The following is a 26,728-nucleotide window of genomic DNA, read 5'->3' as shown; positions in this document are numbered from 1 at the left end:
AAAAATTTAAAGCATTTCTAAACTCATCACACGAGTGTATTAGTAAAAAAAAGCTTTGAAACTACCGTTGAAATAAAAACCTCGATTTCAATGCTTATGAAGACATAATTCTATTGTGAATTATAAAAATATAAATTTTTTAAAATAATTTTTTATTAAATTTTCAAATTTTTGCAATATTTGTGCATAATAAATGCATCATGTAATCATAGAATATCGAAAGCTATTGCTAAATAAAATTTTAATGAAGCGTGGGAATATAATGATTTTTGATCGATCTATTAATATCAAAAATTATATAATAAAGAAAAAAAATCACAATTTAGTAAATAAAAAAATATTTGGTAAAAAAGGGAAAATATCAAATAGGCGAATTTCAGTAAAAAGAATCCGCAATTTTTAAGATGGGATGGCTTAATTTTCTAAACTAATACTGTGATATGTTAATTAGAGTGTTTATGCGAGAAACAATACGATCACAGAATTTAGTCTCTGACTCGTACAACAAGGCAAAACTTTGCACCGTACTTCAAATATGAAGAGATTTGAAAGTAAAATGAGTGTTTGCGTAATCGTCTATCGTCGTACAAACTGGTCACGTAAATTTGTTCAAGATATTTCGCGATTCCGCGAGGAAATATTTATTCTCATTTTGAGCATACACGCGCAATTTTTCCTAAATTACATATTTACTGAATCGAATGTAAAGGCATCCATATTCTCGGATGCTCATTAATTTGGCGTGTGGAATGCACATTGCACACTATATAATTCCATAACATTTGCGAAGCGACTCATACAGTTAAAACGCCACGATGGCCGCATAATTTGATTTATGAGATGGACATACATTTTCCGACTATAACTATAATTCTCTCTGACAAGGTTTACGTCTTTCGCGCGCCTATTGATAATCTTGCATTAAGCTCTCTCTTTCTCTATTATTCTCTCTCTTGAAAAAAAGAAAAAAAATTCATTTATGCGTAAATGTGGGTAATAAGATTTAAAAGAAACTAAATTATGATTTTGATTTTAAAAGAAAAAATATGCCTGCACATTGCTTGGAATTATTACAGATCCGTGACATTCTCATATAAAATGTACAGATCAACAATCGACAGGAATAAACCGACCTTAAAAAGTTCGAGGTTGATTCGAGGCAAAATGTGACGTGAGCTTCACAAACGATTGGAAGCACAGCGATGCCAAGTAGAGCGGTATAATAAGAACATAACAAGAAGGGAACGAAGTGGTTCCTCCTGCCATCTTGGGAAATGCCAAGCATTTGAAGACAGACGGAATTAATCCGCGGGTCTTCGCGTTTAAGGAGCTGTTGTTCGCGTCTATTGTACATTGCACCCCGACAATTTTGAAAGCACAGCGAACATCCAATTACTAATGAAATATGGAACTATGAAAGGCGAATACAAGACATAGAAAAATCTGACAACGAAAAGAAGAAAAAAAGTGCGAAGAAGGTAAAGCGAGTTTTGCTTAAATGCGCGAATTTTTCATTGGTATCATTTGTTCTACTATACGTGTGCATATTTCTGTAGTAATGAGTTATATCGTGCAATCATTTATTATTGTACAATGTTTTTATTCCAGGCAAACAGAATTTTTGTGTTTCGTCTCTGTGAACAAATAAGTTACGTTTCGAGTAAAGCCAATCTTGCTTCGACAAAAAAGACCTTGTTCGCAATTTCATTCTAATAAAGCACTCGTTGATGAACGAAGGAAGCTTGAAGATATGTACGAACTGCAATTGCAAACGGAAACGACACGGTGCGCGAAAGACACATTAATTACAAGACATATGTGTGCGTCGCGGAAATTAGTAATAGCTTCAGTCTATCCGGCTCATACCCAAGTAATCCCAGATCAGCGAGTGCTCCTTACAGCTGATTGCATCTCCGCGGAATATATATATGCGAACAAAATCCTTTTTCCCGTCCCTAGCACTCGTGGTGTATCCTCTTAAAGGATCTTCCTAGGTGTCGCGATCTCATGAAAATCTCACACTTGAAGTGGCATTAATTATCCCGCTAATTCGCAGCGTCTCGAGATCATTGAAACGCTGTATATAGTAATTCTAAGGTATGGCAACTGGCAACCATTATATATATCATTGTCTTGATCAAATCGATTATATTTTGACAGATTCTGGGTATAATACGATTTTGAGATATTCGTAGAAATGAGGAAATATCGTAACGATCGTATGAGTTAAATAATAACGGAAACGATAACGAGGACGGATTGCGCAAACAGCTCGCGAGTATAATTATGGATGAAGAACTAAAGTGTGCTGCAGCAAATAGCGTTGGCCTGAACTGTATATGGAGTAAGAGGCACTTCATATATTTCGCTTCGAATTACGTTTCAACTGTATCGTACGAAAATGCCGATATACGTGCACAAGAGTGATCCGTTCGCGATTGGTGTATCGCGTATGAATAAACTCACAACTGTGTTAGGAAACTTTTCTTCGCTTGCAAAGAAGATTCCGATTAGCATTTATTTAAAATAATTGCATTTGCACGAATTTATATATATTTGAGGTGATAGTCTTGTGAGCATATTTAACAAGGTTTGTTACTGTGTACAACAGTTCCATTGTTCGCATTTAAAATGAATAGAATCAAGTGTCCTTGCGGCGCAACAATATTGTGAATAACATCTACAAAGATACTCTGATATTGAGTTACTAATAGGATAATAAGCGTCATGGTATCTGAACTGCGAGAAAACAGGAAAAACTAAAAATATTGGAAACAATCTTCTATATTAAAAAAGACACATAAACTTCATAACTGTAACAAAGTTTCAGAAAGCTATTTTTAATATTTATTTTCTTCGTAATATATGTGATAAAGTATTTGACATATGATATACAGGTATGTATATGATATAAATGATGTGCAAAGTATTCAAGAGATCAGACTAAAGAAAAAAATCAATATTTCAGAACTATAATACCGGAAACTTTAAAAAAGGCAGTGTTTAAAATACACTAAAAGAAAAAAGAATTGTCAACTTGACTAAACCTTTCAACTAAATTATTATTTTGTTAACTGAGCAAATCATTAGTATTTAAGTCAAATATACCTTTTGTTAGATTTAATATGTTACATTTAATTTATAAATATTTTATATGTTCAGTTAACAAAGTAATATTTAATTGAATGATTTAGTCAAGTTAACAAATTCTTTTTTTCAGTGTACAATAAAAAAGCAATTTTTAAAAAGAAAATAGATACAGCAATTATGACTTTTTCGTGAGCACAAGGGGAATATTAATTCGCAATTCTCATCATTGTGTGATTTCGTTTCTAACATAATTGCATGAGATACTAGACGGCGGTAACGATCCTTTTCCTGTATCATTTGGGTGCTATTGCTATCTGTACGGCATGGCTCTCGCGGCAATTGGATCTTTTGATAAAACGAGAATGATTCGTAAAAATGATGCTTTGATTCAGAGAATTCTGGGCATGAAGCCAAAGGACGTGAAATACATGATTGCCAAAACATTGAGCGTAATGCCAAGCACGTAGTTCGCTTCAACTTGCGCACTAATTATACGACGAAATCTAATTCTTAATCGACACACATTTATACACATATCATGATTTTGATTCGTGTGGATCAAATGAAATTTTAAACATTTGTTGATCGTTTCACCTAATAAACATGAATATTTTCACACGTTATTAATTTCACGTATTTTCGAACAAAATTAATATTTGCGTAAATATTCAACACTTTTTTAAATTGTATAATCTCAAAATACTTACATATATTTTTCGCCTTCATATTTTAAAAATTATTAAAAAGAATAAATATAATTAAAAATAAAAAGTTTTGACTAAATTTTCAAAATTAATCTTCAAAAATACAAGCAGATTTTTCCTAATTTTAAGTTAATGTCGTATAAATTTTATTTTACTTTAATAAAAATAATTTTTTTGTTCAATATCACAAATATTATAAAAAATTCTCTAATTATGTTTCCCTGTCGTCATTAAAAAGAAAACTTAAATAACATAGGACAGTTCCGTACACAACTCTGCGTAATGAATATTTTATAATTTTATAAAAATTGTGACATTACATTATTTTTTATACATACATCTTTTTTAATGTTTGAAATCCGAAAAAAAAAATAAAATGCATTTTTCATAAAAGCTTAAAAGCTCTGTTCGTTTTTTGTTTTCTCTTGATTACAAACTGTATATATAAATCGTTCCAGTGCCATGACATAAATGTATGATTAGGAAAGTTTAATCCTTTGAACAGCATGTGTGCTCAAGTAACAGAGAGACAAAATAATAATTAATTATGAACATTAAATATGTACATTACAAAAGTTATATGCAATTTGCATAATTTTAATATAATATTAGCAACGGCAAATTTCCATGTAGCAAAAATATGTAATTATAGATTTAATAATATATATTACATCTTAATTCTCTTATGTGACAAAAATTTAAATTTATCTCAGACATGCATTTAAAATAATAAATTTCGAAAAGAAATTTCTTTCTAAAAGTTCGTTTACGTGTTCTCATTTACTTTAATATTTTAATCTTATTATGCCAGTTGCTGACTTCTATTTTCATGATATATGCATTCGTTTCCGTTCCGTATCTATTCTTCCAATTGCGTAAACAGACATATTGTCCAAAAACAATAATGGTATTTCAAGCTCGCAATACGCAGGTGCGAACAAGTCGTAATTGAACGTCACCATCGTGCAAGACAATCTTGCTTTGTAACGCGTGTTTTTAATCCGATTCAACGTAACTGGAGCACAAGGACACGCTTCGCTCGTGCTCCGTTTAGCGGAAATACTTCATCGTTCGCGCATCCTCGACGAGAAGCTCTTCTAGTCGCAGAAACAACTCTTAGATATTGCCAAAGTTATGTATGCCATTTAGCGGTGACGAAACACGCATTACTAAGAAAGTCGGAGAATATTTCATGTACAGAAAGTGATTTTAATTGTTTTAATGTGTAACTATTTTGACAAAGATTGAGATTGATTTTCAAAGTAAAAATATAGGACAAACACATGTGTGTATACAATTTATAATTTTTTTTAAATTATATGTCATTAAAAGTGAGAAAGAGAAAATGAATTAAAGAATTAATTTGCAGAAGAGCACAACAAATAAGATATATCATTTAAAAAAGATAGCACCACATCAAATTTCTGATAAAAAAGAATCATCTCTAGAATTAGACACAAAATCTCGCACTCTATTAATAACTAATATTGAATATTTATATAAATAAAAAAATAAAAATCTCTATTTGAAAAAAATATTACATACGCAATGAGACGTGTTTAACAAATATGAATATTTAAGTGCAATATCTCGGTCAATTGTATGTCAAATAATGTTGTTCATCTTATAATATGCGATCTAAAATATTTCCAATAGACGGTATAGAACGTGATGAAGTCTGGTCTCCGGACTACATCTGGCATTTCACATACCGTGTTTAAATCCGAATTCTAGCATAAACACTCATGGCTTAAATTACGATTGCGTCTTTGCAAGCAATACTAAGTACTCGAATTCGCCACCGCAGCAACTTTCAACGCAATTCATGATGCAGTACTATCAACCATGCTCAGTAGGCAAATGACACGCCAGACACATGTGCTTCTCCGAGTGCATACGTAATGTAGACTCGAGCCACATTCATTTTCCCAGATAAACAACGGGGGATACTCGCGAAAGAGACGTAATTTCAAGTGTTGACGAAACAAATCAACCTCTGTTCCGTGTACTGTTATGCGTATATACCAGTAAACGGCAAACGTAAAACAGAGAGAAATCGAAAGATCGGTAACGTCACACTTGTCTTTATTCAATCATAAATCTTTGGTAATTAATATTGATCTAAATGTTAATGTGCGCACGTGGTTAGGTATATTATGAAAAAGTTGCATTGTAAAATTCAGTAAATTTTTTCGTATAACATCTTTTGAAATAATTTGGCATTAAAGGATTATTGGATTTTACGCACATACACACCTCTCTTTGTTAAATAAATTATTTTGAATTGTGTATTCGTATTTGTTGTCGTATTAATATAAATATTTCGAAATGCAATGCACTTTATCCTTGAATTAATAGAAATTAATATCTTTTGCGAAAAGCGTTGCCCCAAACAGAAATTCATTTATTTGTCCGTGACACCATTGATCATCAGACATATAGTATAATTAAAGGTTTTTCTTCGTGGCTTAATATATTCATTAGTTTAAAGACATGATTCAAATTATTTCAATGGAAAACAGAACGCGATCATGAAGATGCCGCACAGGTAGCGGTAGAATTGCCAAAGGATAGAACGTGTAATTGTCGAACAAAGAACTGTAATGCCAGCCTCAATGATGTAAATTGTGTGCGTGTGATATATATGTATATGTATGTTACATAAGAAGCGCTAATTACTTTTTCTGATGTACGCGCGCATACATATGTAAAACCAGATATATACAATGTCAGGGCACTATTATCTGTCAGTTGAGACAGGTAGTTCTTTGGCAAACGCAGACAATTAATTTTTCCCCTTCGCAAAATTATAATAAAAGATCATCTCTTGCGTGTCAAGAGCGTTTTTCATTTTTGTTAAATATCTTAACAATAAAATGTCACAGAAAATTATTGTTGAAACCAAAAATTCAGAAAAAATTAAAACGAAAAACGAGCTTTCGTCATCAATCCACATTCTTGAAAATAATTTAAAATGTTTTAAATTATTGCGATAAACAACTTTCAAAGGAGTATAGAATTGGATAAAAAATAGCCATGATGCATCCGGCATGTTTAATATTTGTTTCAAATATAATAAAATATAACAGTTAAACATAAAATTAAAAATAAATAAAGGTAAATAAAAATATAAATTATGAGAATGTTATTTTTATGCTTTCACAATTATTATATATTTATATTATTGTCTTGTTACATTCTAATAAAATTTTCTATGTAAAATTTATATTAAAAATATATTAATACGTTGAATATTTTATTCCTAGTGATTTAAATTAATTACAAGAAAATAAAATCAAAATGCAAATGCAAATGTTTGGGCACTAAGATTTATAGTTAAAAAAACGTTTGTGTGTCTACGAAAATATTTTACCTCTTAATTTTCAATTTTCAAAAATTGCAAAGAAAACGAATATATATTACATATCAGTATGCTTTATAAATAATAAACATATCTTCCCTTTTTCTCTTAACTTATTAATGTACGAGTCAACCCCTCATATTTGTCCCTCATATGTGTCCCTCATATTTGTTAAAACTAATTAATTTTGCAAGAAATAATCAAAACCTATACTGTGGGCGCTATAACTTCTGAAATGACGTGCGTGAACAGCAGTTAATAATTTAAAGGTTAATAGGAACGAGCGATAATGGCGGGACGTTCAGTATAGATACACACATCGCGGAAACTAGTAGCAGGTTCCCCGGCCTGCTTGGGTAAAGCTGGGTCGCGGTGCTATCGATCTCCACCCACCTGGAGACCTCTATACCCCTGCTCGCAGTCGATGGCTCGCAGGATGAAAGTTGGGCCTCAAGAGAAGGATAGGGTGTTGGAAGAGGGTTGGAAGGATATAAAGAGAAGATGAAGTAGAAAGATTGTGCGTATTATATACATACATATATATATATCTAGAAGTATGTAGAAAGAGGAGAATCGTATATACCCAAAATACGTCCCCGCAGGGGTTACTCTCGAAACGCACCCTCGACAATAATCGTTTTCTCGGATTGTCGAGGAGAACGAGTCGCAGCAGCCTGAAGCTAAGACGCGGACAAATCGACAAGCTCCGCGACGGATTTATTTCAGAGGATTACCGCCAGTCACGAAGTCACGCACCTCGATGAAAATTCGAGTGATGGATCGTAAAAAATGAAGAAACTATTCATTCATGGGGTAAATTAGTTTCCCGTGATTTCGTTTAAATATTATACAATATAATAAAAGAAATTAGTTTCCTATCAAAATAATTGTTCAATCTAACTATGATATTGCATGTATATTCACTATAAAATAAGTAATTTAATTACAAGAATTTTTTTTGATGTTGAAATGAACATGAAAATTATTTCATGTAATAATTTATAAAATAAAAAAAATAATTGTCAAGTATTTTTATATTATGTCATTTTGATATCTTAGTGCATTATTTGTAAATAAAATAAAATTTTTTCAAATACTGTCGTAATTTTGTAATGTTTCAACATCTCGATATTGAAATCATTTACAAACGAATCATTACTCTTTATTGAAATGTTTTACTTTCATTGCGTACGTCCTAGCATCAACACACTCGATTATAGAAGGTCTACTTAAAGCTCGAATTTGAAATTCAACTGACCGACTTTGAGATTTTAAATTTAAATTTTGGTGGGATTTTAAGTCGTCACGACGCAATCGGGTTAAGTGTTACGGTGAAATTTCGATAATGCAAATGGATAGTCGAGTCAAAGTGAGCATTTTCAGAGGAAAAATATTTGGTTTCTATAGTCTCTGTCCGCGGTCGCTGTATTTCTATATTTGGAAGAGCTATCTGCATTTGCGGTACACAATTATTTTATCGCATATCTAATTTTCGTAGTTGATAATTGAAAACATTTTAATATTTCTCGTAAATCAAATTATATGTATATTCAAAATACTCAGAATTCTTTTAACATATTTTTCAAACATGTAACACATAACTAACAATCTTTAAATTGACTGGATAGTCATAATATAACAGTATATAAAACTTCACAACATAAAGAGAAGCGTATAATAAATATTCTATTAATTTCAGAATCTATTAATAGGATAATTCAATTAAAAAAGCAGCTCGATAAAATCTTTCTTGATAAAGAGTAAACTTCCTATCTTAAATTTAAAAAAAGTCAGAAAAGAAATATATAAATATTCTGTATCCCAAATAATAATTTTAAGAAGTTGATAAAAAAATTGAATTTTTTAAATTTATACATATATGTAATTCTATTTTCAGAGACAATCTAAGTATTAACTGTATTCATTTTATTTCAATCGCTTTTTCAAACAGATAATATTGAATTTTATACGTCAAAATATCTGGATAAGCATCGCTTAACCGAATCAAATATTCGATACCGTTTTCTATTCAATGCTGAACGATAGAACAATTTCAATCAATAATGTCTGCATTTGCAAACGTATGAATATAGTGAAGAAAAATGGCATTCTCTTAATAGCATTTAATTAGGGAAAAAATGACGTAGTAGGTCGTATGTGTAGAATTTAATTTTTATACCATAGCTCTAATGACCACTCAACAATTTCCTATTATGTTCATTTCACAAATGTCTTCGAACAATTTAATATTATAATTTGCTTATGATATTATCTTTTCATTGAACTTCTATAATCCTCGATATTTCTTTATATATAAATATATATAAATTATTCGTGAAATCTGTTTTGATATAAAAAATATTCCTAAAATATAACCAATATTCTTTAAGTATAATATACCATATTTTTCAAGTCAGAAATGCTTTCAAAAGATATTGCACGCGCACAATACATATATAATATTAGTATAATAAAAAAAATAGAGAGTATGATAAATAGACCAAGTTAATATAAAAATAGGCATAAAGTTGGATTCTTATGCACAATTCGTATCCACATTCATTTTGCCGAAAATATTAGATTGATCAATTTTGATTCCCTGATTCGCTATTGAGTATCATTCCTTTTCAGTGGAGCTATTTCGCTATTAGCCTCATCAGCCGCATTGCTCGAGGCAGATTGCGAACGGGTCGATGGTGGAATATTTAGATTATGGTTCGCGCTCGTGAAAGATGCGAGCGCGTTGATAAGAGATAATTGAAACGATAGTTTATGCAGATATATATATATAAATATACACACATGTATATATAAAAACATACATGCGCCTCGAATAACATGCAAATCCACGAGAGGTTTATAGAAATATATCAACACGTTGCGCCGGTGCGTAAATTTCCTATATCACTAGTCTGTTGCATATATGTTCCAATGGCGTGGAATACATCGGTGTAAAAAGGGTAAAACGGAGGCGGAACGGCAAATATATTCCATAAGAAGACTCATAGAGAGAAAAAGAGAGTGAGAGAGAGAGAGAGAGAGTTGCGTCACGACGTGTGACCAATGTAATAAAAAAGTTGGAGGTGATCACTTCCGCGGCTGGTTTTATAGTTTTTTTTTTGCGACTTTTCCCTACCTCTCTCATTTCCACGATAAGTCGATTGCGTCCACGTCAAAAGTATATTTTTACGAAATTGCGATGTTATAAAAATATGCATACGCGATAAGCATGCATGTGCAATGCAAGTGTGAGATTGCACTGAAGGAGATTATCCCTCTTTTTATTTACAGCATTTTTTGTAATAAGAATTTAAAATGTAATGTGAAATATTCAGTGCCTGATAATATTCAGTTTATCTATTTTATTTTATATATATTAACAATGTGTATTGTTATTTATGATATTCAGAAAAATACTGTTATTATTGTAATTATTATCATTCTTATATGAGAAATATATTATCAGATATATTATATAAAAACTTTTTGTTATTATTGTATATATTACATTTACATTTTTATTAGTAAAATCAACATATAAAAAAACTACAAAACTGCAAGATATCTTCGTATTTTAAATTTCCATTAATCATATAAATATCATATTATAAATATAAAATTTACATTTTCCGAATTTTTGATCATGCAGTTATCTCAAAGATGCAATCTCTTATAAGCTCTCACAGAAATTGCACAAAATATTTTATTTTATACCAAGTTAAATTATCGTGGCACATATATGTATGCTTTACCATCAGAAATTCCAAACATGGGGAAAGACTGAAAATCTCGGAATTATTACGAACGAAGTAAAAGTATTGTCGATGCGTGTACACATATATGAGATTGTTATTTCTCTTACAATAAGAAAAGAAAGAATTCGAAAAATATTTTCTATATTTATGCTCGTAACAATGTCATTTGATGCTGACGGAAACAGGCCGAAAAAAGTAGAAGAGCGCAGAGACATCGTGACGGAGATACGTTTCGATAGGTGAGATGCTGCGCAACGAAAGTTTATTATCTCGAAAAATGCGCGAAATGATTTCGCGTTATTTATATCCGCGAATAAATCCTCGAGCAACCGCATTAAAACGCGGATTCTCGCTGCCGGAAGGGAAATATGCGCGAAACGTGTTTATATGGCGCTGTTCCGCGCTGTCAAATATTTATATGCTGTGCTTTATCTTCAAAGGATTCGTCCGCTATGTAGCCCGGGAATGCTGATAAACGCGTATCGATCGCGAGACACCAAGAGAGAGAGAAGAGGGAGAGAGAAAGAGGTAGTAGTAGGTCTGATTATTTCTGCTTAGCGAGGAACTCGGTAAACATCGGCTGTGCTGGAGAAAGAGGAGCTCGTCGCGAAATCGCCTGTAGTGCGAAATTCATCGACTCGCCCGAAGTAAACTCTCCCGAATATCGTTTGTCGTGGTTCGATTAAAACCTCAGTAGCTCTGCTACTCAAAGGGAAATAGAAATGCCTGTTGAAGATCCTGGCTATTGCATTCATATCCTACGCTTAGCACTACATAATTTGAGGCTACGTTTCTTTCCGGTGCTTGTATAAAACCATACGAGATGGTGAATTTAACTTTCAACGATCACATGTAACATATAGGTAGCTCATTGTCAGAGAATTTGATATATTAATTAGATCAACGCGAGAGAGAAAATAAGAAATAAGAAATTAAATGATTTGTTAAGAATTACTAAAAACTATTTCGGAAATAATTAATTGCTTTATATGCGTACACACGGGGTAAATTTTTATTTATGAAATATATATTGAACAATTTTATTCAAATTTTTTAAATGGTTTATGTTTTTTTATTTTGTAACTCTGAATAGAATCTTTGAAGCAAATTGTGCGAGTATTATATAAAAAGTAAATTAATTTTCCCTCTGGCGTGTCTTATGAATCATTAAAATCAGAACCTTGAGATAAAATAAAAAAGAAAACTCAAGATACTGATGTTCAAAGAAATCGTTTAGAGCTTTAAATATATAAATTAAGCTTTATGTCTTTTTTGTCTAATAAATTCTTATTAATTTTTTATTTAATACACACACACATATATATATATGTGTGTGTGTGCGGGTGTGTACATATATTGATTTACTCTGCTTAATATTTATTTAGAATATTTGAAATACGTATTTATTTATATATATTATATATTATATAATAAATAAACTTTAAATAGTAAACAGATAAATAATAATGTGTTTTCTTTCTGTAGCACACAGATAGTACTTGATTGCAAGATTAAATTTAATGAATTTCCAACGTTATTATGACCAATATTAATTTCATGTTGTTGCCAAATATGATTGCGGCAAAATATTGATCAAATAAAATCATTATGCAGGTTAAAAAAAGCGACATAAAAAGTAGCTTTGTATCGTGACTATTATACTCCATGAAGCTTAAACCATTGATTTAATATAGTAATGTTGCGTCTGATATTTTTTGATTAAAAAGTAAAGTAAACGTAACATTAAATATTTCAAATTTCAATCTTTGTAGAAGTTTGATTAAATAGCAGTTGAATAATTCAAGGGACGAATAAAGTTTAAATAATGTTATATAGCGTTGAACTTAATGTGTGAATATTCCCAGTTGACATTATCGACATTCGATCATCGGACCTTTGACATTAATCTGACATTCCCATTACGAGAAATCAAATTCAAATATATAGCATAATCAAATATTGTCAATTCGTTATAATAAAAGTCTGAAATTTTTTACTTTTATGTCAATTTGGGAAAAAATTGATATTAAAAATTGAGAATGATGACTCGACATTACGCTGATATTACTTTAAAAAAAAAAACAGCAAATTTAAAAAATAAAATGTCAAATCAATGCTTCCATTTTAATATCAATTCTGCTAATTTAACAGGAGCAATAAGTTCGGAATTTGAATAGCAAATAGTCAATAAATTAGCACTGAAATAATATCATATATCCGAATTTGATTTCTCGTAATGGGAATGCTAGATCAAATCACGAAGCGAAGGCGATCATCGATCCGCGGGAACAATCTACTGATGTACTACAGTATCCGGCCTGAATCGGGAATCGTTTATGATATAATCTCGCGTTTCGGGACACGCGATGAAACATAATCCTAGGATTAAGGCAAAAATAATTGAGGCGGTCATTTGATTGTAAGGGGAACAGACACGCCTCATTCACGAGAGCGCCGAGAGAGAAATCAATATCCGACGTCTCCGCGACAATGTCCGAACGTAGGCAAGTTATGACGCGCGCGCGTTACCAAGACGGCTGTGAATTTAGAAATTGGGACAGCGACTGTGATTAATCGAAAACTTGTAGCGCTTACGCTCAGCCGCTCGCTCTGATTGAAACGCAACGGCCGCGTACACGCAAGTGGAATTACCGATGTTAGGTCAGCCATCAGAGATGCAAGGGGAGAAAATTGTGACAGACGTCGACAGCCAAAGCTGTTCAGACTATTCAATGTTGCTTAAGTCTACTTAAACTCAATTCAATTAAAATAAATCATTGCGTGTTTCTCATATTTGTTATGTGTATATACCTTTTAAGTTCTTAATTTGAGACGTTGAAAATAAATGTAAAATTTATATATATTTCAACAATTCAATATTGCTTAAATCTACTTAAACTCAATTCAATTAAAATAAATCATTACGTGTTTCTCATATTTGTTATGTGTATATACCTTTTAAGTTCTTAATTTGAGACGTTGAAAATAAATGTAAAATTTATATATATTTCAACAATTCAATATTGCTTAAGTCTACTTAAACTCAATTCAATTAAAATAAATCATTGCGTGTTTCTCTATTTGATATGTGTATATACCTTTGTTCTTAATATTTATATCGCTGAATTTAACATTATTCAAACTATTTAAATCTTCCAAATCTAATGTGTTTAAAACGTCAAGTTAAAAAAATATTTGTTCAATAAACATTGAAAAAATATTTAAATATTGTAATTGGTAAATATTAAATATTATTTTTATAAAAAGACCATAATTATAAAAATATAAAAAATATATATAAATTTTACATTTATTTTCAACGTCTCTTTAAAACGCATTCGAGTGATTTAGATCCAAAAGTATGCCAAAATCATTAATTAAAAATATTTAAAAAATTAAGTTTCGACGTTCTATTATAATGCAGCTCAACTGGACTCAAATGCAGCTTCACTGCAGATATACTGTATAAAGTTTTCATAAAGTTTTGAAAAGAGTATGTGTGTGTTCATGTGCACTATCGGTCACTTTTTTTAAATTTTTTATAAACACTTAGATCTTATAAGTACTCACCTTCTGAATTTGCCATTAAATTAAAAATAGAATCAAAATTTCTTCCAGATTCATTAATATATATATATATATAAGATTTATTATTAATCTCACATTTATCTATATCAAAATTTTCAAAATCAATGAAACTAATCAAGCTTTATTTCGTTTAAAAATCAGATATGTTTGCGTAATTAAAAAAATAATTTTAAAAAATTAATTTCAATGTTGCAAAGAAACACAAATTGTTCAGATATGATCGTTTCATATTTTTGATCAATTATATAAATAATCGAATAAATAGATGCACTAATAAATCCATCGCGACGTATAGCACGATCGTGTTCATTATTTACTTGCGCAACGACTCGTTACCTGTTTCTTTTAACAGGCCACGTCGCAGCAGCTGGTGACGAAACTGCGTTTTAAAACGCACGTCAAAGTATATGATGCAATGTGACGTGAAGCTGGAAACCGTCGGTCGCGCAAACGCGTTGCAAAAGTTATGTAGCACGCCTGACATGGCGACTATTGGGGGAATACGTTCCTAAAAATTTCATTCAACGCGACCGACGTTTCGAAAAATTCAATTCACACCTTACCTTTCTTGATATCTCGTACCGCGGTCGACACCATGACATCCTCCTGAAACAAACAAGTAAGTGTTTCATGAAGGAAAAGTTGGCAATACAGATTTGCTTTGGCGAAAAGAAATCTTTGTCTTGTAAGTTCACTCGAGATAGAAACGTGATAACTTTGTTTTCCATTTTTCGTCTAGTTTTTTCATCTATTTAACAATATACACATATATGTGATAGATTTATAAATTATTAATTTTATAATATAATGTATTATATTTTATAATGGTAAAAATTAAATCTTTAAGAATATGTTAAATTGATTAAAAAATCAATAACTTTAAAATTCGAAATGCAATTTCTTATTAAAGATTTAATCTAAACTTCGGGTATTATCCATAATTACACAAATTTCATTAGATTATTAACTAAATTTTCCAAATCTTATAATTCAGATTATACAGGGTGTCTGACGTAAAGTATCACACTGAAAATATACAAGTATATCTCGTTATTTGGAGATGATTTTTCCTCAGCAAAAATATCGAGGGAGGCCATCATTTTTTAGATGTTTCCAATTTTTACCATCATGTATCTTTATAACTGAGCTTTAAATTAAAATTTTATTAAAGTAAACTCTATTTGAAATTAATTGGAGAATGTGGTTTTGTTAATATTTTATTTTCACAAAGCTTAGTTTGCGAAAAATCCTTTATTTTCAATCGCTTATAACTCGAAAATTATTAATGCTTCTATATTTTTGCTGAGGAAAAATCATCTTCAAATAACAAGATCTACTTGTATATTTTCGGTGTGACACTTTACGTCAGACACCCTGTATAACTAAATAATTCTTGTAACTAATAATTTTTAACTTTTTCGTCGCATTTTTAAAGATTAATGATATATCTGTTTCTGTTTCACATAACTTTTCCATGAATATGTATATAGTCTTGAAAAAGGATCAACTCGTGACAAAATGATTAGATTTATTCATCGAATCTATTCCTCTCTCTTTTACGGTAACACGATATGAATGCAGATTTTATCAGCGAGTTGCCCCCTCGATGCTTTTATATAGCATTGCTCGACTAACGCGGATTCATCGCATGTATGCTCTCCAAAAAAAAAGAAAAAAAACGGATATCTAATTCTAAAATTCCATTTTTTTAAAAAGCTTTCAACTTGCATTATCCGTCAAAGTCAAACCAAGAAAAAAATAATGTATTAATTTTATATTAATAAAAATTCGAATTATTTTATCTATTAATATAATCAAAAATTTGAAACATATAATAAAACTGTCTTCAAATTTTTATCAAATTCGAGAGAGAATCATGTGTAACGTGTGCATGTATGAATATTCTGTAATATGTATTAACGAACGACGAGAGCTCTCCCGAAACTCAACATGAAACGCTCGTGCTTTATCATGCGAATAATTAAATAGATAAATCAGAGATTACAGAACGACGATCCTCTAAATTTCACCGCGTTGCGTAGCGTTCACCGGATACCGGAAATGTACGCAATCGTTTTCGGCACAAAAGCGGACTACATCGATTTTGGTAGATTATCCCACATTTGTGCCCGTTTTATGGTCGATCATACTCGTTATTCACCCATTTATCGCACTGCTGTCGAAACACTACCATAACTACTACGTTACAGAGATACGATGCATATACATTCATTTAACAGCGATGATGTCGTCAAGATTTCGATCACCGAAACAAATTGTTTTATCACTCTCTCTCTCTCTCTCTCACATACATGTTAAATAAGGTCAACGAAATTTTTAGCATGTAATTAATGTCGTATAATTTTCTCCGTCAAATAGCTACCGATCAAGAGCTAAAAATAAACATTACTATTACTCAAATAAATCACATATTAATATCGTTACACACATTTTCACGCCATATTTATCTAAATATGTTTTCAAAATATTTACAAGAAAAAAGATTATTATATAAAATATATTTAATAATTTTTTTTTATAATATTAACGATATAAATATATATATAAATGAAACAAAACCTGAAAGAGGGCACATAATAATTATTTATACTCGATATGAAATTTCTTTCATTTTTATGAATTAATATTTAAATATTTCATGGTAATAAGATATTTTATTACACGCATCACAATACAATTATATGTACATATTTGTATCATGATTTATGTAATAAAATATCTTACTGTCGTGAAATATTTACATATTAATTAATAAAAATAAAAATACATTATCTCTTCTATTTTAGATTTCTAATATTTTATATATATTATAGCACAAATATATATATATATATATTTCTTGATATATTTCAAATATACATGGATAGTGCTCATAGTTTAAAAGCGTATCTGGATTATTGGTTAACACACGCGGCAAAAGTTGGTACAATAAAAAAATAGTAAGCTCGCTTTTATATGCGCCGCAGGAGCAACTACTATGACATGTGTACGATGAATGAGCAGATACCCGAGCATCGTGATGAAAGGATAAATCCACTTAAAACCTCATCCATTATATCGCTTTCTTCCACGAGCACTCATGTTTCCCAGTTATTTAAAAACCGGGGATCCATTTCGCTGTACAGTTCGCCCCATACTTTTGCGCGCGGTTTCGCAATAATCTCTGCAGTGTCGCAAGCCGCACCAGCGGACTCATTATTTTTCCTCTATTGAAAAAAGAAAACGCAATATTTTAGGACGAATACGCGTCCCGACATTTTTATGTTTCTATCGCAAAAGAGAAAGAGAGAGAGAGAGAGAGAGTCGAATTGCACTAAATGAACAACATTTAACGTTGTCGTTCGTTCAGTTTATCAATTTAACAGAACTTAATTTTCTTGCGCTATATAAAAAGCGATTCCTATATGCACGTTTATGTCTGTAAATGAAAATGTAATATTTTACATTTAAATGAGATGAATTCGAGCGCAATTATACGAAATTTTCAAAAGTGTATATTTAAGTTGAAACATATTCAAATCTAAATTATATTCTGAATCAATATTTAAATGTTAAAATGAAAACAGATAAGATAAAATATTGATATTGAATCTTTAATAAATATGTATATCAAATTTTTTGTATTTAATCAGACATAACTTAAAAGTAAAATTTAGGGGAATTATGAAAATTTATAAATAAAAATTTGAAGAAAAAATATATTTAAACATATGTACGTGTTGCAAAAAACTTTTTGATTATTTTCTCGCTTTCCGCGCACAATTCTCTTTCTCATTTGAATAATGCAAAATGGTCGAGATAAAATTAATGCATAAATTTTTTATGATGGAGGATGTTATGCATACTTTATCTATATATCTATGAACAAACACTGATACTCAACGTACGCCAATTATACGGTGTAATAGCAATAATTATTGCCAGCGACGCATTATCGAGAAAGTAATGGTCAGAGGTAATATGTCATTTGGTCAATATTTATTCTTGATATACATACATGATGGCCGCATCGACATGAGTGCGTTTATATCCATCTGTACATACTTGTTAAATAAATTTCATATGCTACGTAAACTCTTTCTTTTCTAACGGCAACAAAAAATTAAACAAAAAATAACAAAATATCAGGGGATAATAGAAATATCAGGCGATAACTAATTGGTTTAAATTAATATTTTATCGCATAAATAGCAATAATGCTGCTGTAACTGTATGTATATGATAATCTAACAATTTTAAGACTTTAATTGAAATAAAAATGTTCCGTAACTCAAAATGATTATTCATATAATTTAAAAGTATTATTTTTTAATTTTGTTACTATTATTATTTTGATTTATTAAAAATGTTATTTTATTTTAAAAAAATAATATAATTTGTGTGAATAAATCGATATCAATATTATCAATCGTTAAAAGTAAAAAGGTAGACACAAAAATATAACAAATATAATAATTTCTTAATATAACTACTTTTTTAATTATCATATTATCCATAAATAAGTTAATTTTACGATCTCTCAAAAAGAAATGGGACAAGTTTCTCGGAATGCACTTATATCCTAAAATCAGAAGTTCCGGCAGCCAGGAAATTTGAAGATTCTACGATCTAACCTACGATAACCAACCAACAGGTCTTCCGTTTTCCCGTGACCGCATGCTTGTCCAAAGCTCGGCGACCCTCTATAAATCGCGGTCTGGCAAATGGAACTCCCTGAGAAATGCGTTAGGAACGTCGGTGACCGCCGAAGGGAAGCAGCCATTGTGTCGCGCGCACCGGCTGACTTGTGCCGTCGATTACTACTCGTCTTTCCCAACGCTATATTTCAGGAGTCACCAGTGTATTACTTACGTATTAGAGTTCATTCAATTATAAACGTAATCGTATCTCAAATGAGTTAAACACATTATTTAAACAATCATTGTAACGTCAGATGACTGAGATTCGTCAGATAATCAATCAGATGTTGATGACTATTTTCCGGAGATTTCTATATAAAAATCAATCGATTGTAAAAAATCAAAAATAGAAAATATTTTATATTTACAATATTTTTATATATATTTTGCATTTTTTTTAACTCTAAATTATGCACACAGAGAAAATGTACAAAGCGATCTCGAAATGTATTGCTTTGAAAATGTATTTCATCTTCTTTCCCCTTTATTTTTATTCCTTCCGTCGTAATTTGTGTGCACTGCATTTCTCAAGATGTCTCGCGCAGCTTTAATAAATTTTATGCAAATAACGATTTAACAGTAGACCCGATAACCGGGTATCGCAGCTTCTTTTACTCAATCCAACTTGTTCGTGAACCGTCGACAGTTTATGCCGACGAAAGCACTTTGCGTATCTATACTACTGCAAAGTACGAGTATACCGCGAGATGTGTTTCCGAGGTGCGGAAAAAGAAATTCGCTCGGGTATCCGCACAACCGCGTCCCGAATTCGTTTTTCCTTTGTCATTTTTCCATCGTTCCGGATCGTAAAACGAGAACGAGAACTCTCGACGAACTTTATGCGAATAATTAAAGTTCAAACAGAAACGCTCGTCACGGTTTTATCGACCTTTTCGTTGCCGTACTTAAGACTGGTAATAAAATTTCGTATCTGTAGAAGTTTCACGGCGGAGAAACTTTAATCTAGCAACAACATAGTTCATTACAAATATCATTGTTGCACCGACGCGATTAAATCTTCCATTCTCGTCAGAGCTATTATTCTTTAAGTACATTGCTCGGATGATTAATATATGACGTATCTATACGTTTAGGTATTGATATTGCAATAAAAAAGTTGCTTCCATTACAGTTCAAGCTATAGTAAATCTAAAATCAAAACTAAATTATTTTAATATTGTGGAATAAATGTAGATATATATATATTTAAAATTTTATGCCATAATAATTACAGCAGAAACTTTAGTACAAATCTTATTATATTATATTAACGAATAAGAATATATTATTTCTTTTCACATTCAAAGTGATTACAAATGACAATCAACCGAACGATTACAACCTACCAGAATTTCGATAAGAGGAGTCAAGAGTTTTGAAAAATTAATTGCAACGATAAGCGAGAATATTATGTAGTGTACTATAAAGATTATGTATCCATCATCTGAGGATGCTAGTTGCTCCGCAAATGTTGGTCGAGTTTAAATTAGCTTCGTTAATTAAACTGCGAATTCGATTTCGATGATGAAGCGAGACGGGTGAACGGGGCCAGTGACAAACTGTCTTTTCGCTCGTCGATAATTGGTTAATCAGTAACGATAGGTAATTTATTTCAGGATTCAAGACTAATCAGCCCCACAAATTCTATTTCGCTCCATGCGGTGTTAAATAGCGATTCGACCTCCAAACTTATTACTTGACACGTAGAATTAATTTGCTCGAACTCGAATCTCGCCCAATATTATTGCTAAATTTCTCGTCGATATATCATCCTAATCCGAGAGGAAGGAAGCGAGCAAGCGGACAAGCTGCGAGAATTCTAAGCGGAAGTTAGTTCGCGCCTTTGATCGGACTAATCTCGTTCTAAGCGAAATGTATTGAATATAATAAACGTATAATAATTCAGTCATATTTATTTGTTACGGTTGAGAACAAATTATTTTTTATCTCTTTTGTAAAAATTCTTTTTCTGAAATTCTCGATGTCGTTATAAAAGAGAAGAAGTTAAAATAAAATTAATTAAAAGAAATAAATAAATCCAAATAAATGGAGAAAAATCATCCAAAGAAATCTTTCTCTCTGTGTAAGAGCATTATTATTATAGAATTTTCTTTTCAAAAATACTTTTGATAATATTATCAAATGTTCTTGCCGCACGAGAAAATCATAATTAAAATTAACTTTGCGAGTAATTTTATTAGCGATGTTATTTTAATAATTTAATAAGTAACAAGCTTTCTTATCGCAATCCAACCACCCTCAAAGTTGCATTAATCGTTACTTGCTTCTAAGAGGTTTATATTAACTGCACAGAAATGCAATGCAATTTCTATGTGTTAAATGATAACGCAGTGTCCTCCGGAACATCTAGAAGACAAGTTAGTGCCACAGTTAGTCTTCATAGTTTCGGGTTAGATCCAGCCTGAATTTGGATTAGAATCAAACTATATGTACAACTATGTCTATGTGTTAAAGGTTTGAAACTGAATGGAGAGACAGGCCAAGAAATTTCTTTAACAGTTCTATAAATAATTTTCTCAAAAAAGAAAAAAATATATATATATATATATAATAATAATAATAATAATCTTATTTCAATTTTATATCTTGTTCATATTTTCGGCTTTGCGTGATTTAAAAAAAAATATATATTTGTTGTTTAACCACAATGTATTGCTTTGCAATTCGTTGATATTATTTCATCGGAAATAAAATACATAAATTACGAGAACGGAAGAAGACAAGAATGCAAATGCAACATTAGCGTATGCTTGTAGTTGCTGCTAACAGTTTGAACATATTTGCAATTCTGTGAGTAAATTTCCATTATAATAGACGTAAAGTTGATACAAATATAAAAAACCGAGAATTTATTTCACAGTTATTTTTATTTATTTATTTTTGTTTACCTTTTATATGTATATATTCAAGATTATAATTTCTACCGTATCTCGCATTTGACTGACCACAATTTATTTCATTTATCGTTGTATGCAAAAGCCTATTTCATCTGACACAAAATATCACACGAATGTTTTTAATATTAGTATATCTAGAAGAAGAAAAATATCTCAACAATCTTCTCAAATGTTAATATAATAATCGGATCAGTATAAAGTATAAGGACAGGAGCCATTATTATAACAATTTAGATACTCGTGATGCGTACCAAATTTTACTAAGGAAGATGAGATTGCTAGAGCAAGCGTGGCTTTATTGGATTTAAATTCCTTCATTTATATGTTAATCGCGCAGAATCTCGGCGTGCCGAGATTCTCGAGGTCCTTGAAATCTCGAAGACCGACTCGCCGATATAAACAGCCGACTCATGCTTATTGTTTCATCATTTCGTAAAAGTTACGCGCAAACGAAAGTCGTGCATAAGCGAAATAGAGCTCGCGTGAGAAATTGATGCACTTAACACAACTCGCTCCGGGAAATCCGGTTGACAAACAAGTTTTTAAAGACGCCAATTCGGATCAGATTTTAGGTCATTATCGTCCTGTACGGTCCGATAAAATATTCGCTAGTAGATTTTTTAGTTGTTTTATCCTACACTCAATGAAAGTTTGTCGAAAACAAGTAAATCGCTCATTTTCAGATACGTCAAGTCAGACATAAGTTTTATGGGTCAGCACTAAAAGATGAAATTTTACATTACGTGCCGAAATTAATCTTTGATTACCACAAGATTGTAAAATTAAAGATTCTATAACCTTTTCTTATTTAATAGACTAATATTTTCTCATTAATAAAGTGAAATCAATTGTAATCCCGAATTTTTATCATGTGGATTTAGAATATTAAATTTAATTCATAATTAAATACAATTTTCTAGCCACAATACTATAAAAATGTGGGCTCAATGATAATATTTCTCATATAAAAATTTACAATAGTTACTATAATTAGTATAAATACAATAGTTAGTATAAATAAAATAAAAATAACACAATCTACATTAATAATATAAAAATATGTTAATAAAATAAAATAAAATTTTATTAATACAATGTTATTTGAATGTATCACTCTTATTTTGAATAAGATTGTATCTCATTACAAACGTTTAGATTAAATTATAATTCGCAAAATATAAAAATTTGTACTAAAAAAAATAGTACCAACAAACGCGAAAAATTCACTTTTCTACTTTTCAATGTATCGATATTAAAATTATAAATTTTATTTAAAAACATGTGTTTTGACTGATAAATTTCTTTGTTCTTTTAAAAAAATTGTGTAACAATAAGAAATACACCAACTATTGTCTTATATTTAATATATCAAGCACAAATATATGCACAATAAGTGCGTTAAGTTCAACATTAAAAAAAAAGAATTCTATGTTAGAAAAGGGATTGATTGAATTTCCTGATTTTGTTTCCGCAGTTACGTGGATTAACCACCGAATTGTAACTAGTTTGGATGAAGATCTCTCTGTGTATACGCGTGAAGCAAGGCTAAATCGCGTTCTTTTTCTAGCCGAGTGCGACAGATGTTGAGGATAAGCGGGTATAAGAAGCTGTAATTGAGTGCAATGTCAAACGGGGAAGCCCTAATTTCACGGCGATATATAGCCGAGGAACGACGTGGGAATCGTACGCACATGGAATCAAGTAAATTGCCGTGAAAATAAATCCCCGTTAGAAGAGAGTGTCCCATTGTGGTTTGGGATTTATTGCGAGATACACCCGTCCTTCTTATTCGATTTCCTGCCGATATATATATAAACGCGTCAAGAGGAAGTACGCCAGTCCGATTGTGCGCATCAAGAAAATAAATTGCTCGGCTATGTCAGATATGTCGACAAATATCACGTGCTTGTAAGCGATCGATTTCCTACGATCGCATAGAACCGATTAAGTCTAGAACAGAGCGCTGCTAGATATACGTTTAATCGGGAATGATCGAATTTACGCAAACATTATGCGAAAGCATAAATTGTCAATAGTAATTCACTAATTTAATTTCTTTCTTTAATTCTTCATATTATACATAAAAATAATTGATATGGAAAAAGCTTCAAATGAAAGATAAATTCGATAAAATATCTGCAAAAATACAGAGCAAAACAAACTAATGTGATTTGCTTCACGTGTATTAATACCAGAGAATTAACATCAACACATTATAAAATCGAGAAATATAATATCAGATATTTTATCCTTTTAAACATTTCATCGAAAATAATATGTTATATATTTGATTATATATACATATATAACATTACTCAACAATTTATTATAGTACGTTTAATTTTTACAGATTATAAACTAATTACTTAATGTAAAAATGTATTTTAAGTGGAACATCGAGTTTACTCTACAAAGCTATTATAAATACAGTAATAATAATAATCCAATTTTATTAATGAAATTGCTTTTGTGTTTTATATTATAAATTAAAGATAATAAATAAAAATAACTGGAATACAAAGATATTACGCAATACAGATAATTTTTAAAAGCATTAAAATCAAAAGTATGACGCAAAACAATATTAATTGAAAATTTTTTCACTAATATCATAATTTACATATATTCTTTTTTTTTTGTAGAATAAAAAAGATTTCCATAATATTTATTATTTCTATAATAATTCTTATTATCAATTACTATTATACAATCTATGCTATTACAATATGACAACCTTCATGAAATTTCACCCCCAGCAAATATAATACCTATGTACTAATAATTTCCAATTACTACGATGGGCATTTATTAATTAGTAATATATTAATGAAATCACATAAACACCTTTTATTAAAGAAAGCAATAAATTAATTGTATTTCCTGTTAACCGCATAGATGTAATTGTATTTTCGAGACGTATATCACGAAATTAATTTATCGAATTGTGCGAAATTAATGTAAATTATAAATTATGTTAATAGGTCGGTGGATATTCTTCAAATGTGAAAGTTATATCATGTTTGTTGAATGTTTACTTGAGTATGGAATTAAGTAATGCAAGATGTGTAAACAATTTTTGCGTAAAAAAATTATAAACACTTATAGTTCTCTAAATAAATCATATCTTTGTTTTTGTTTATACAATAACGTCCATTTATATTTTTTTATATGCATCGTTATTTGCCGTGGAAAGGATGTGCTATAACATCGCACACTTATCCTACTTTTAAGAAAATATGCACGATCGGATGATTAATGACTTCGACAAATAAACCGTGGGTCGCCATCTCCACAAAATGTTTTGTCAAACTGACGACTAAAAGCACAAGGAAACTCAACATACTCTCTACATTGTCAACGTTAAGCGAACATCAACAAAGACTTATAACGATGAATCATCGACAGATTAGAAGTTGAAATTTAAGGCAAGTTCGAAATAACCTACACCCATAATACAATAGATTAAAACTCTCGATCCATAATATAATAAAATAAAACTCTTGAATTATACAAGATATAATTTCACTAGTATCACATTATTTTTTCTATGCAATTAATTCGTTTGATCTTGCTAATATGTGTCTTTAATTGTGCAGTTTTTTAATAATTCCAGATAGTTTACTAAATGTATGTTTTTTTGTTTCTAAAATTCTGAAATCAAAGATACAAGAATATTGGATACTTCTTTTTCTCTAATGTTTTATAAAAACTTTGATATCTAAGGATATTTTTAGATACCAAAGTAAAACTTTTAAAACTTTATCAATTTGCAAGTTAGAAAAACCATTTGGCAGAAAATTGATTTTATCTTTCGTCTTCTATATCATATCTTTAGCATCAAAAACATTCATATATACAAGAAAGCATATATTCTTACATTGAAGATATTGAAAAATACGTTATTTTTAATAGAATATATTATCAAATGTGATACATAGTTGATTATTTCACGATACGTTTAAAGCCGTGTATCGAAATAAAAAGATATTTTATTTTTTATATTTAAATTTATTTAAATATATTACGATGTGCACGCAGTATCTAAGAATTGTCATTATTGTTAACAATTATTGTATTATTTTATGTATTAAAAATTTTTCCTAAATTTTTTTTATTAAAACTATTATTAAAAATGTTCTACTTTTTATCTTTATTCTTTACTTGTGTGTGTGTTATATATAAGTAATTTTATTCATTTAAACGTTCTAGCAATAATCTAAATATTTCAAGATTACAATCAAAGAAGCGATAATTCTATTTTAAGCTACAATTTAAGTTGTATAATAACTCTTCTTTCTATAAATAAATATTTATTTACTATTTAATCGTCACTACATCAGCATAAACTTCAAACAAGGGTAGTTGCTTTTATGATTGTGCTTCTCATTAACAATACGAAAAGAAATATTTCTATGATGCCAAAAGAATGAGAAAAGTCGCGGAGATCAAAGAAGATATAACATTTATCGAGATATCTACATTCGAAGACTTATCAACTTAATCATTCCGAACGAATCGATCAAAAGATAAATGCCTAGTATTATCCGGCTAACGTTTCGATGATATTCTCAAGAAGCATTTATTGCCATTGATTGAAGTATTCGATGCATTG

At 30.3% G+C, this 26,728-nt stretch overlaps 2 protein-coding genes across 3 annotated transcripts in view; both read right to left on the bottom strand.

Moving 5' to 3' along the window:
- The window catches only part of Nca (neurocalcin homolog), a 154,007-nt gene that overhangs the window by 98,666 nt on the left and 28,613 nt on the right, over positions 1-26,728 (bottom strand). The gene's annotated exons all lie outside the window — the stretch shown is intronic.
- Positions 1-26,728, bottom strand: part of LOC114930555 (neuronal calcium sensor 2) — a 128,517-nt gene that overhangs the window by 73,299 nt on the left and 28,490 nt on the right. For both annotated transcript variants that reach the window (XM_029302356.2, XM_029302357.2), the window contains exon 2: positions 15,062-15,104. In XM_029302356.2, coding sequence (XP_029158189.1) covers positions 15,062-15,095 — 34 coding nt within the window. In that variant the 5' untranslated portion in view covers positions 15,096-15,104. The remainder of the gene's footprint in view (positions 1-15,061; positions 15,105-26,728) is intronic.

The sequence above is a fragment of the Nylanderia fulva genome, unplaced genomic scaffold (genome assembly GCF_048542155.1).
Source record: "Nylanderia fulva isolate GAGA-0341 unplaced genomic scaffold, ASM4854215v1 Scaffold30, whole genome shotgun sequence".
NCBI classification, from domain to species: domain Eukaryota; kingdom Metazoa; phylum Arthropoda; class Insecta; order Hymenoptera; family Formicidae; genus Nylanderia; species Nylanderia fulva.
This window is presented reverse-complemented; position numbering and strand designations above follow the sequence as displayed.